Genomic DNA, 12,522 nt, shown 5'->3' with positions numbered 1-12,522 from the left:
AGCATACAGCAAGTACTCTATTTGCCTGGTTTCTTTCATCCAGATTATTGATTTTCAGACTAATCTATGTTGTTGTATCTGTCAGAGGTTCATTTTTTTTATTGCTGAGTTAGCATTTCACTGTAACGATACATCAAAATTTTTTATTCAACTGCCTGCTTTTGGATACTTGGGTTGTCTCCCTAATGTCGGCTATTATAAATAAAGTTGGTGTGAACACTGTGTAGGAGTCTTGGTATGAACATCTCCCATTCTTGGACTGTAATATCTACGAATGGAATGAGTAAGTCATATAGGTGGTGAAGGTTTTACTTTTTTTTAAAATAGACTGCCAAAAAATGTTCCAAAGTGACTGCACCATTTTGGACTCCCAAGAGCAATGATGATATTTCTACTTACTCCACATCTTTGCCAAGACTTGGTACAGTCTCAGTTAAACCTTCTAGTAAGTGTGCTATGGTATTTCATTGTGACTTAATATTATCTCCCTAATGACTAAAGATGTAGAACATCTTTTTTCATGTGCTTATTTGATATCCATATATGTTCTTTTTTGAAGCATCTGTATAAATTTTTTGTCATTGATTCATGTCAATGTATGGCAAAAACCGCTATAATGTTGTAAAGTAATTAGCCTCCAACTAATAAAAATAATTGGAAAAAAATTTTTAAAAAGCAAAAAGAAAAAAAATGGGTCTTCTGTTAAAAATTATTCACTTTAGAGAGTTCTTTAAATATTCTGGATAGAAATTCTTTATCAGATATGTTACTTGAAATATTTTACCTAATCTACAGCTCATCTTTTCATTTGTTTAGAGTCGCTTTCAAAGAGAAGTTATTGACTTTGATGAGAACACATATTTGATGAAGAATACCATACTTTTGGTGTCATACACAAGAAATCTTGGCCTACCTTCCAGGGTTGCAATGAATTTTTCCATGTTTTCTTCTAGGAGCCTTATGGCTTTAGAATTTACATTTAAATCCATGATCCATTTGAATTACTTTTTGTATATGGTGTGAGGTATGGTTCGAAGTTCATTTTGGGAGGTATATAGATATCAAAATGTTACAGTACCAATTGTAAAAAAGACTATACTTTCTGAATGGAATTTACTTTGTGCTTTGTTAGACATCAAAAGATCATCTATGTGTAAGTTAATCTCTTGACTCTCCACTAAGTTCCAATGACCTGTCTATGTTTATGTCAATAAGATACTGCCTGAACTATAATATCTTAAAGTCAGCTAGTTGAAGTCCCCTAATTTTGTACTTCTTTATTAAAGTTGTTTTGGCTATACTATGTTATTTCCATTTCCATAGAAATTTTAGAATAAGCTAACCTCTACAAAAAAAGCTGGCGAGACTCTGATTAGGATTGTGTTAAAAGTACAAATCAATTTTACAGAAATTGACACTTTTTGACAATACTGAATCTCATCTATGAGCACAATATATCTCTTCCTTATGTCTTCTTTATTTTCTTTCAGCATGTATAATAGTTTTCAGTGCATAATCCTTCATCATACTTATCCCTAAGTATTTCCTATATTTTTTGGATACTTTTGTAAATGGTATCTTTAAAAGTCGAATGTCTATTTGTTGCTAGCATACAGAAATACAATTCATTTTTGTTTACTGATCTTGTATCCTACAACTTGTCTGTCATCACTTATTATAGTGTCTTTTTTAATGCAGTCTATAGGATTTTCTATATATATAATCACATTACCAGTGAAAGTTTTCTTTCTTCTTTTCCAAAATATATGCCTTTTATTTCTTTTTCTTGCCTTGTACTGGCTAGATTCCTCAGTATGATGTTCAACAGAAGTAGTGAGAGCAGATATTCCTGTTTTATTCCTTATCTTTCATCATTAAGTATGATGTTAGTGATAGTTTTTCTGTAAATGTCTTTTATGAATTTGAGGAAATTCCTCACAATTCCTAATTTCTTTAAAGCTTTCACGGGAAAGACACGTTTGATTGTGTCAAATGTTTTCTTTTGAGATGATCATATGATTTCTTTTCTCTTTTGAAAAGTTTCTTAAAATGGTGAATTACAATGATTGATTTTTGGACTAATCAATCTTATGTTCCTCGGATAAACCATTTGGTCATTGTGTATTAGCATTTTTACACATTGTTGGATTTGATATAGTAAAATGTTATATAGATTTTCTACATCCATGCTCATGAGGAAAATGAGCCTGTAATTTTCTTTGTTAGCCAGGTCTGTATCTGGTTTTGATATCAGAATTATGCTGGTCTCATAGAATGAGTTTTCAACAATTCCCTTCTCTGCAATTTCTAGAAGAGTTTGTGGAGAAGTGGTATTACTTCTTCCTTAAATATCTGGTAGGTAGCTACAGTGATATAACCTTGTTCATTTACTTTACTTCTTCCTTAAAAGTCTAGTAGATTTCTACAGTGGTATAAATTTGCTCATTCCAGATTCTGATAATTTGCTTCTTTTCTCATTTTCTTAATAAGTCAGGCTAGATTACCAATTTCATTACCTCAAATACCCAGTTTTTTGTGTTACTAATTTTTCTCTGTTGTTCTCTGTTGCCTATATCACTGATATATTCTCATTTTTAATACTTCCTTCCTTTCAATTTCTTTGGACTTCAGTTAGTTTTCTTTTTTACTTTCTTAAAATAGAAACCAATCTTCATCAATTTGAAATCTTCTTTCTTTTCTATTCAGTATTTTGGTGTTATGGGATTTTACTGTATGTATAACTTTTAAAACAAAGAAGCTAGATAAAAGAGGAAATAAGTACATTATAAATTAGAAAGGAAACAAATTATTCTTTAAAAAAAAAAAAAAAAGGAAACTGTACCTGATCATCATTTTCATCTGAAAACGTTATTGATGTCAGCTTGTAGTTATTCTTCAAAGAAACTCACTGGCTGAGAAGTTTAGAGCCCTTTTCAAGAGGCTGCCTGGCCCCTGGAGACGGACAGAAGGTGGGCACGCTGCTGCAGGTCCCCCTCTTCCAGTGGTTGTGCTGCCGTTTCATGCGGAGATACGTGTAGATCTGACACTCACCACCTGAATTTCAGGACTTGATTTGTAATTTTTTCATTCCTGTAAAGGAACTTCATGTTCTGGTGGAAGAAAAGACAAATAATATTTTACTCTTTTACATTTGAAAATATCTCAGCTACTTCTACATTGTCAAAGTAGAAAAAGTCTCAAAAAAGTTGTATGGACACCACCTGCAGCCTTTGTCAGGTTGGCTCGGAGGGCCTGAATGGTCTCCTTGGCTTTCCGTAGTTCAAACTCCAGGACTGGACAGGGATTTGGAATAAACACACACAGGCATCCAACCAAGAAAAGGGAAACAAAAATAAAAAATAAAAAGCAAGGATGGGTATGAAAAAAAATACAATTTGTATCGAAAACAGAAAGCATGCAATCTTTATGAAACTTGTGAACGCATGCAGCAGAGTTGATTTGCAAGCAAACTGGTGAATGTTTTCCATAGTTTTAGAATACAGGGGACTACTGATCAAATGTTCTAGCTGTCTGACAAGGAATAGCTCTATTTAAAAATAAAATCTATGGCATATTCTCATTTAGGCAAAAAAAAAACCTTAGGTGGTGTGCTTCACTCAGTCTAGGTAAGAAATGTAATGGAATGTTTTCAGGTGACATAATTTTAGGGGAAAACACAAAACTTAGATGAAGTCCTAGCAAATACAGTTAAAGAAAATCTTAGGATTACAAAAAAAATTTATGTAGAATAATGTTATAAATCAACATACAGAAACAGTGAATATATTCCTTCATTAAGATGTTGAAGAAGTATGTTTTAAGTATCTTACAAATGTGGGATGTCTATCAATTTTTCTACAAAGTATATGTCTTCTATAAACAAGCACAGATATGTTAAACACATATCTAAAAAAAGTTCCAAGGGATTTATTTTAGGTTTCATTTAAAGCCAAAGAATAGACATACGTTTGCTTTTTAAGTTACAATTAAAATCATTCTAAAGCAAATGATTGGGTACAATTCTAAGAGTGTAGTTATCTAAGGATACTGAAGAAAATTAAGTAGAATTTCAAAGTTTCTGACAACTCTTCAAATAGATATTTGTTCACAGTAAGAGGTACTAATGAAACTTAAAAGATTTCTCCTTTTACTGCAGCGTCTAATACAATAAACATGAATACTGAGGAAACATTTTAATGAGCTTTTTGAAATGTTTCATCATGAGCAAGATCTAACTATGTCTTTACTTGGAATTTTCTTTAAAATATATAAATACTGCTATGAAGAAAAAAGTATTGGGGGGAAAAAGTCATTTCTGTGAAGTAAAAGCTCTGAGAAAATTAAGTGATCTTTGTCACAACTGGATATTAAAAATATTATCATTTAAATAGTTCTCCATAAAGATGAGTAAATTTAAAACTTTAGAGATGCAACTTTTTCCTGATTGACTAATAAGCAGAAAAAAGAAGATGGCAAATGAAATGCTATCAGAGACAACAAAGCTATAAAAATATATGGAAAAAATAGAATTCACTCAGTTTGCACATTTTCATTAAAAACTTAAGATGTAACTGAATCACATCTAGTACATGAAGGCCAATTATTTTGATGCACAGAATTTCACTGCAGCAACACCGAAGCACAGCTAAAAATCAGATGACGTGTATATGACTATTTCTTTTTTTGGTCATCAGCAATGCTGATCTGCAAACATTTCTGTGCAACAAAGTAGAAACATTTTCCCTAAAAATTACACTTCTGGAAACTCTTAGAGTTTGTATTTAAAGTCAGACTGCACAGATTCGACATGTAAGGTAAGTACAGAATAGATTTATTTTTCTTCTATTTCAAAACTCTAGGTTTTGATTTAAAAGCACTTCACTATACTATAAGCAAAGAAGTATACATATCATACTTTCAGTATCACTTACAATTTACTAAGACATATTACAGAACAATTGCAGATCAGAAATGCCCTGCACCAGAATGATAGAATATGAAAAAAAAAAAAAAAAAAAACCTGGTTAAAACACAAACTGTGGGGAAAAAAAAAAAAAAAAAAAAACTCAATTCAACTGGTGAAAGTTTAGGTGACCAAGAGCAAAACAATGAATGATCAAGGCACAGAAAGCCAGAAAAACCCAAGTCAGACGGCAAGAATTTATATTTTTATGCACATCTACACACACATTGCCAAATGCCATTAAAAGTTACCACTGCTTTTAAAGCTAGTGCTTATCAAAATGAATTCACTCTGCTGCCTGTTTCTTATGACATAATACAGACTTTAAAAGACAAAGGCATATATTTGAAGCTACAGCACATATCTGTAAAGGCACAGTATGATCAAATAATTGCAGTTATGTGAAAAAGTTTTACATGAAAGGTCTGAACAGATATATTTACACACATATGAATTTGTCACTTCTTTATTAAAAATATTGGATTAAAACTCAAAACTTATTACTTTGTAAAGTGATACATTATACCAAGCAACCTCCAAGTCATTTTCAAATGTTATAATTCTTCATAAGAATGTTTGAAGAAGTGAATGTTTTTAAAAAACACTGTAGGGACCAGCTACCAGCCTGCTCACGCCACTACCCCAACCCTCTACTAGCCCAACACTGTTGAATGCAATTTTAGTGGAACTAAAGTAATAACTGCAAAGATATAGGTATATTGTAATACTGCATATTATAATCTTACCAAAAAATTAATGACTAAGTCAGTATCAGCCATTCTAGATTAGCTGAAACAGTTATTTCTCAATCAAGGTTGGATAATACTGGTATTATATCAGGGGTACTTGAGTGCTTAGTTAAAGATCAGGCACTCATGACTTGGGATATATGCAAGTGTGTATCACTACTATCTTAAAATATTTTTTAGTCTTAGTTCTTTTAGCACAAAACTCAAAATAATGGTGCTCTATAAACATATGTTCATTTAGAGATCTTTTCCTCATTTAAGGAACACCTGCACAGACTCGAAAAAATAACCAGATTTTTAAATTTAGGAAAATGATGATGAAAATCATTATATATATATATATATATACGCATACATATATACATATATGTATATATATAACACATATATAAAAATATATATATATAACACATATATAAAAACATATAAATATATATATATATAAAACACATACACACAGATTATATATATATATATATATACACACATATGTCAGATAAACAGTTTATTAATGGTTGGAGCAGACCCTACATTTGCATCATGGGGCAATGGACTCAAAACCTGTGTTATCTATAAACTCCTTCTGCCCAAGACTGGTACAGGAATATCAAACAGAGATTTTTGTTCTTTCTCAGTAAGGTTTACATGTGATCCAATGACAGATGACACGGTAATTATCTCTTCTCAATTAGCTTCTAAGTTACTACCAATGGTTAGTAAAGAGACAAAAATCTCTTTGGAAATGGGAATTGTGATTAATTTAAATTTTCAGCCACATATCACACACGTGGTTCAACAACAGGCTATGGTACAAGAGCCCTAAGAGTCAAAAGGCTGTTATCTTGTAATAACATGTATTTTCTTCCTTTTCCCAGTGAAGATGAAAGACTGCATCCATTCATTCATTTATACTGAAGTATCACTGACTCATAATATTGTGTTAGTTTCAGGTGTATAGCATAGTCATTCCATTTTTTTGTAGCCTATATTTCATTATAGGTTATTACAAGATATTAGATATAAACTTTTGTGCTATGAAGTAAACCCATGTTTAGTAGTTCGTATCTGTTACTCCTGTACTCCTAACCTGTTCCATCCTCCCCTCTCTCTCCGCTTTGGGGAACCACAAGTCTGTTTCCTATGTCTGTAAGTCTATTTCTGTTTTATATATATATTCACTGGTATTATTTTTAGATTCCACATATAAGTGATATCACATAGTATTTGTCTTTCTCAAGACCGTATGTATTTATATATTAGCATTATATAGTAAGCAAAAATTACTTTATTTCCCCAAAATTAAGAGAAAGAGTATAATCTTTAGATTAAAAATATAAGGTCAAAACTAATCGCCAGTCCAGGTTCGATGCATGATACAGGGTGCTCGGGGCTGGTGCACTGGGATGACCCAGAGGGATGGGATGGGGAGGGAAGTGGGAGGGGGGTTCAGGATGGGGAACACATGTATACCCGTGGTGAATTCATGTCAATGTATGGCAAAACCAATACAATATTGTAAAGTAATTAGCCTCCAATTAAAATAAATAAATTTATATTGTAAACAAAAGGAAAAACAAAAACCTACCAACTATTTAAAATTTTCATTCTTAGTTATGTTTGGTTATAGCATTTAGCTTAGTTATAACATCTTGCTTTTACATCCATGTTTCCCCTAATTAAAAATACCAACATACCTAATAACAAGAATGATGATGAACCTCTTAAATTTGACTTTAGGTTTTCAAATAAAAATTAGAGGAATGAAAATAATTACGTGGTCTGTTTCTGGGTTGAAGTTATTTTCAAATACATAACCATATGAACAATAATACAATATACAAAACTAAATATATTTGGTTAGTTTCAAAGAAACTAAAATACCATGTATTTAACACTTAATAAATAACATAAAACATATAATATCTAACATTTACTATATAATTAAATATAACATAATGCCACTTAACAAATGATATAATTAGGAGGATGAGTCCTAAAATTATTGAAATAATTCCCATTTGATTTGCTAATTTTCAGATATTACTGATGTGATTTGCTCTTTTGACACAGCTGTCAATTAACAATGCTTATGACTAAATCATGACTATCGAGGAGGCAGCTGCACTGAAGTCTTCCAAGGACTTCCCCCTTCAGCTGATACTGCTGTTGTTCTCATGGCTCACTCCTCTCTGAGCCTCTGCTGAACTAAAAATGATTACATCATTTTTTCCCTTAAATCATGTAATACTGTTTGAGATTTTTAAACATTCAATAGCTCTTTTCTCAAGCAATAAATGAAAAGCACATATTGGAATGTCATTTTACATAGGTCAAACTTAATCCTTCACCCTAAGAGGTGGCATATGGTACAGAGAGTCGTGGGCTCTACATTTGAGTCTTAGCTCTGCCACTTAAGTCTTTTTTTTTATTTTTTAATTTTTTTCCATTTTATTTTTTATTTTTTATTTTTTATTTTTTTTCCATTTATTTTTATTAGTTGGAGGCTAATTACTTTACATCATTGCAGTGGTTTTTGTCATACATTGAAATGAATTAGCCATGGATTTACATGTATTCTCCATCCCGGTCCCCCCCTCCCACCTCCCTCTCCACCCGATCCCTCTGGGTCTTCCCAGTGCACCAGGCCCGAGCACTTGTCTCATGCACCCAAACTGGGCTGGTGATCTGTTTCACCCTAGATAATGTACATGTTTCGATGCTGTTCTCTTGAAACATACCACCCTCGCCTTCTCCCAGAGTCCACAAGTCTGTTCTATACATCTGAGTCTCTTTTTCTGTTTTGCATATAGGGTTATCATTACCATCTTTCTAAATTCCATATATATGTGTTAGTATACTGTGATGGTCTTTATCTTTCTGGCTTACTTTGCTCTGTATAATGGGCTCCAGTTTCATCCATCTCATTAGAAGTGATTCAAATGAATTCTTTTTAATGGCTGAGTAATATTCCATGGTGTATATGTACCACAGCTTCCTCATCCATTCATCTGCTGATGGACATCTAGGTTGCTCCCATGTCCTGGCTATTATAAACAGTGCTGCGATGAACATTGGGGTGCATGTGTGTCTTTCAGATCTGGTTTCCTCAGTGTGTATGCACAGAAGTGGGATTGCTGGGTCATATGGCAGTTCTATTTCCAGCTTTTTAAGAAATCTCCACACTGTTTTGCATAGTGGCTGTACTAATTTGCATTCCCACCAACAGTGTAAGAGGGTTCCCTTTTCTCCACACCATCTCCAGCATTTATTGCTTGTAGACTTTTGAATAGCAGCCATTCTGACTGGCGTGTAATGGTACCTCATTGTGGTTTTGATTTGCATTTCTCTGATAATGAGTGATGTTGAGCATCTTTTCATGTATTTTTTTGCCATCTGTATGTCTTCCTTGGAGAAATGTCTGTTTAGTTCTTTGGCCCATTTTTTGATTGGGTCATTTATTTTTCTGGAGTTGAGCTGGAGGAGTTGCTTGTATATTTTTGAGATTAATCCTTTGTCTGTTGCTTCATTTGCTATTATTTTCTCCCAATCTGAGGGCTGTCTTTTCACCTTGCTTATAGTTTCCTTTGTTGTGCAAAAGCTTTTAAGTTTCATTAGGTCCCATTTGTTTATTTTTGCTTTTGTTTCTAAAATTCTGGGATGTGGGTCATAGAGGATCCTGCTGTGATTTATGTCAGAGAGTGTTTTGCCTATGTTCTCCTCTAGGAGTTTTATAGTTTCTGATCTTACATTTAGATCTTTAATCCATTTTGAGTTTATTTTTGTGTATGGTGTTAGAAAGTGTTCTAGTTTCATTCTTTTACAGGTGGTTGACCAGTTTTCCCAGCACCACTTGTTAAAGAGGTTGTCTTTTTTCCATTGTATATCCTTGCCTCCTTTGTCGAAGATAAGGTGACCATAGGTTCGTGGATTTATCTCTGGGCTTTCTATTCTGTTCCATTGATCTATATTTCTGTCTTTGTGCCAGTACCATAGTGTCTTGATGACTGTGGCTTTGTAGTATAGTAAAAGCAGTGCTAAGGGGAAGATTCATAGCATTACAGGCCTATCTCAAGAAACAAGAAAAAAGTAAATAAATAACCTAACTCTACACCTAAAGCAACTAGAGAAGGAAGAAATGAAGAACCCCAGGGTTAGTAGAAGGAAAGAAATCTTAAAAATTAGGGCAGAAATAAATGCAAAAGAAAGTAAAGAGACCGTAGCAAAAATCAACAAAGCTAAAAGCTGGCTTTTTGAAAAAATAAACAAAATTGACAAACCATTAGCAAGACTCATTAAGAAACAAAGGGAGAAGAACCAAATTAACAAAATTAGAAACGAAAATGGAGAGATCACAACAGACAACACTGAAATACAAAGGAACATAAGAGACTACTACCAGCAGCTCTATGCCAATAAAATGGACAACTTGGAAGAAATGGACAAGTTCTTAGAGAAGTATAACTTTCCAAAACTGAACCAGGAAGAAATAGAAGATCTTAACAAACCCATCACAAGCAAGGAAATTGAAACTGTAATCAGAAATCTTCCAGCAAACAAAAGCCCAGGACCAGATGGCATCACAGCCTAATTCTACCAAAAATTTAGAGAAGAGCTAACACCTATCTTACTCAAACTCTTCCAGAAAATTGCAGAAGAAGGTAAACTTCCAAACTCATTCTATGAGGCCACCATCACCCTAATTCCAAAACCAGACAAAGATGCCACCAAAAAAGAGAACTACAGGCCAATATCACTGATGAACATAGATGCAAAAATCCTTAACAAAATTTTAGCAAACAGAATCCAACAAAATATTTAAAAAATCATACACCATGACCAAGTGGGCTTTATCCCAGGAATGCAAGGATTCTTTAATATCCACAAATCAATCAATGTAATACACTACATTAACAAATTGAAAGATAAAAACCATATGATTATCTCAATAGATGCAGAGAAAGCCTTTGACAAAATTCAACATCCATTTATGATTAAAACTCTACAGAAAGCAGGAATAGAAGGAACATACCTCAACATAATAAAAGCTATATATGACAAACCCACAGCAAGCATCACCCTCAATGGTGAAAAATTGAAAGCATTTCCCCTGAAATCAGGAACAAGACAAGGGTGCCCACTCTCACCACTACTATTCAACATAGTTTTGGAAGTGTTGGCCACAGCAATCAGGGCAGAAAAAGAAGTAAAAGGAATCCAGATAGGAAAAGAAGAAGTGAAACTCTCTCTGTTTGCAGATGACATGATCCTCTACATAGAAAACCCTAAAGACTCTACCAGAAAATTACTAGAGCTAATCAACGAATACAGTAAAGTTGCAGGATATAAAATTAACACACAGAAATCTCTTGCATTCCTATACACTAACAATGAGAAAACAGAAAGAGAAATTAAGGAAACAATACCATTCACCATTGCAACAAAAAGAATAAAATACTTAGGAGTATATCTACCTAAAGAAACAAAAGACCTATACATAGAAAACTATAAAACACTGATGAAAGAAATCAAAGAGGACACAAACAGATGGAGAAATATACCGTGTTCATGGATTGGAAGAATCAATATTGTCAAAATGGCTATACTACCCAAAGCAATCTATAGATTCAATGCAATCCCTATTAAACTACCAACGGTATTTTTCACAGAACTAGAACAAATAATTTCACAATTTGTATGGAAATACAAAAAACCTCGAATAGCCAAAGTAACCTTGAGAAAGAAGGATGGAACTGGAGGAATCAACCTGCCTGACTTCAGACTATACTACACTTAAGTCTTAAGACTCTCTGAGTGCCTCGGTTTCTTGGGGAGTGGAAGATGAGGATAATTCTATAACCTAATGAGTTAACATACATTTACAAAATGTTCAGAAAGGAGCGAGTGCTATATAAAAATTAGCACTCAACAGCACTCATCTTTATTCATGATGACTACGACAAGCAAATATATGGCAGGTTTTAACAACCCTGTTCCAGTAAAGGAAGAAAAAAAAAAATTCAACAGGGTTGATGAAGAGAGGAAGGCACAGTGTGGATGTTCCCTGACCCCACAGGGCCCTCACAGGCTCCACCTGTCCCATGTGGCATCTTTCCTACGCCAGGTGTGCCCACCATTCTGGTGGGTTAAAATACGTAGCTGAGGGTGGCTTCCCATCTATCTCAGAGTCAACATCCCGTGAAAACTACAGTTCCTATAAAGACATTCAGGAACTACTTCAATAACTGACAGTCACAGCCTGAAGCACCAGAAAGGTACCAGTCACTTGACATCTGAGGAGCCAGGGCTTCTACACTGGTAAATTCAGGGTGGATCCCCAGAAGAATCAACTGGCCTCATCTGATGTGGGCAGAATACAGAGGGTACAAATTGGTCTTCTGAAGTCCCTGCAGATCCTATGGTGATGCCAAAAAGGCAAAACTGGAGGGAGGGTGGAGAGGGGAAGGAGACTGGAATGTGGAACCAAGCAACTAAAAAGGATGCTGGTCTTCTTTTTGGAATGGGCAAAGTCCAGGAAGCCCTGAGTGGGCTGAGCATTGACAACCTCTATTTTCAGGATCACAGGAAAGTCAAATGAAGTTTCTAGAGGGATGCAGTGGCGGCCAGGGAGAATCCAAGGAATGAAGACAAAGTTTTGATCACCAATCAGCATGGAAGTATTTAAACCAATTTTTAACCATCAGCAGAGTTGCATTGGTATATACCACATAAATATTACTTAGCCCTGGTCTGGGGGATAAAAGGAATGAGGAAAGCAAGGTCCAAATAACTTCACACTAAACCATGGCTGAC

The 12,522-nt window shown here is 34.1% G+C and overlaps 1 protein-coding gene across 1 annotated transcript in view; it reads right to left on the bottom strand.

The window, feature by feature from the left end:
• Positions 1–12,522, bottom strand: part of RELCH (RAB11 binding and LisH domain, coiled-coil and HEAT repeat containing) — a 137,759-nt gene that overhangs the window by 71,415 nt on the left and 53,822 nt on the right. Inside the window, 4 exon segments of the mRNA XM_070469834.1 lie at positions 2,843–2,901; positions 2,904–2,952; positions 3,055–3,110; positions 3,222–3,293. Of these exon segments, the coding sequence (XP_070325935.1) occupies positions 2,843–2,901; positions 2,904–2,952; positions 3,055–3,110; positions 3,222–3,293 (236 nt within the window).

Source organism: Odocoileus virginianus, chromosome 7 (genome assembly GCF_023699985.2).
Source record: "Odocoileus virginianus isolate 20LAN1187 ecotype Illinois chromosome 7, Ovbor_1.2, whole genome shotgun sequence".
Classification (NCBI taxonomy): Eukaryota; Metazoa; Chordata; class Mammalia; order Artiodactyla; family Cervidae; genus Odocoileus; species Odocoileus virginianus.
Note: the sequence above shows the minus strand (reverse complement) of the source record. Positions and strands in the feature narration are given on the sequence as shown.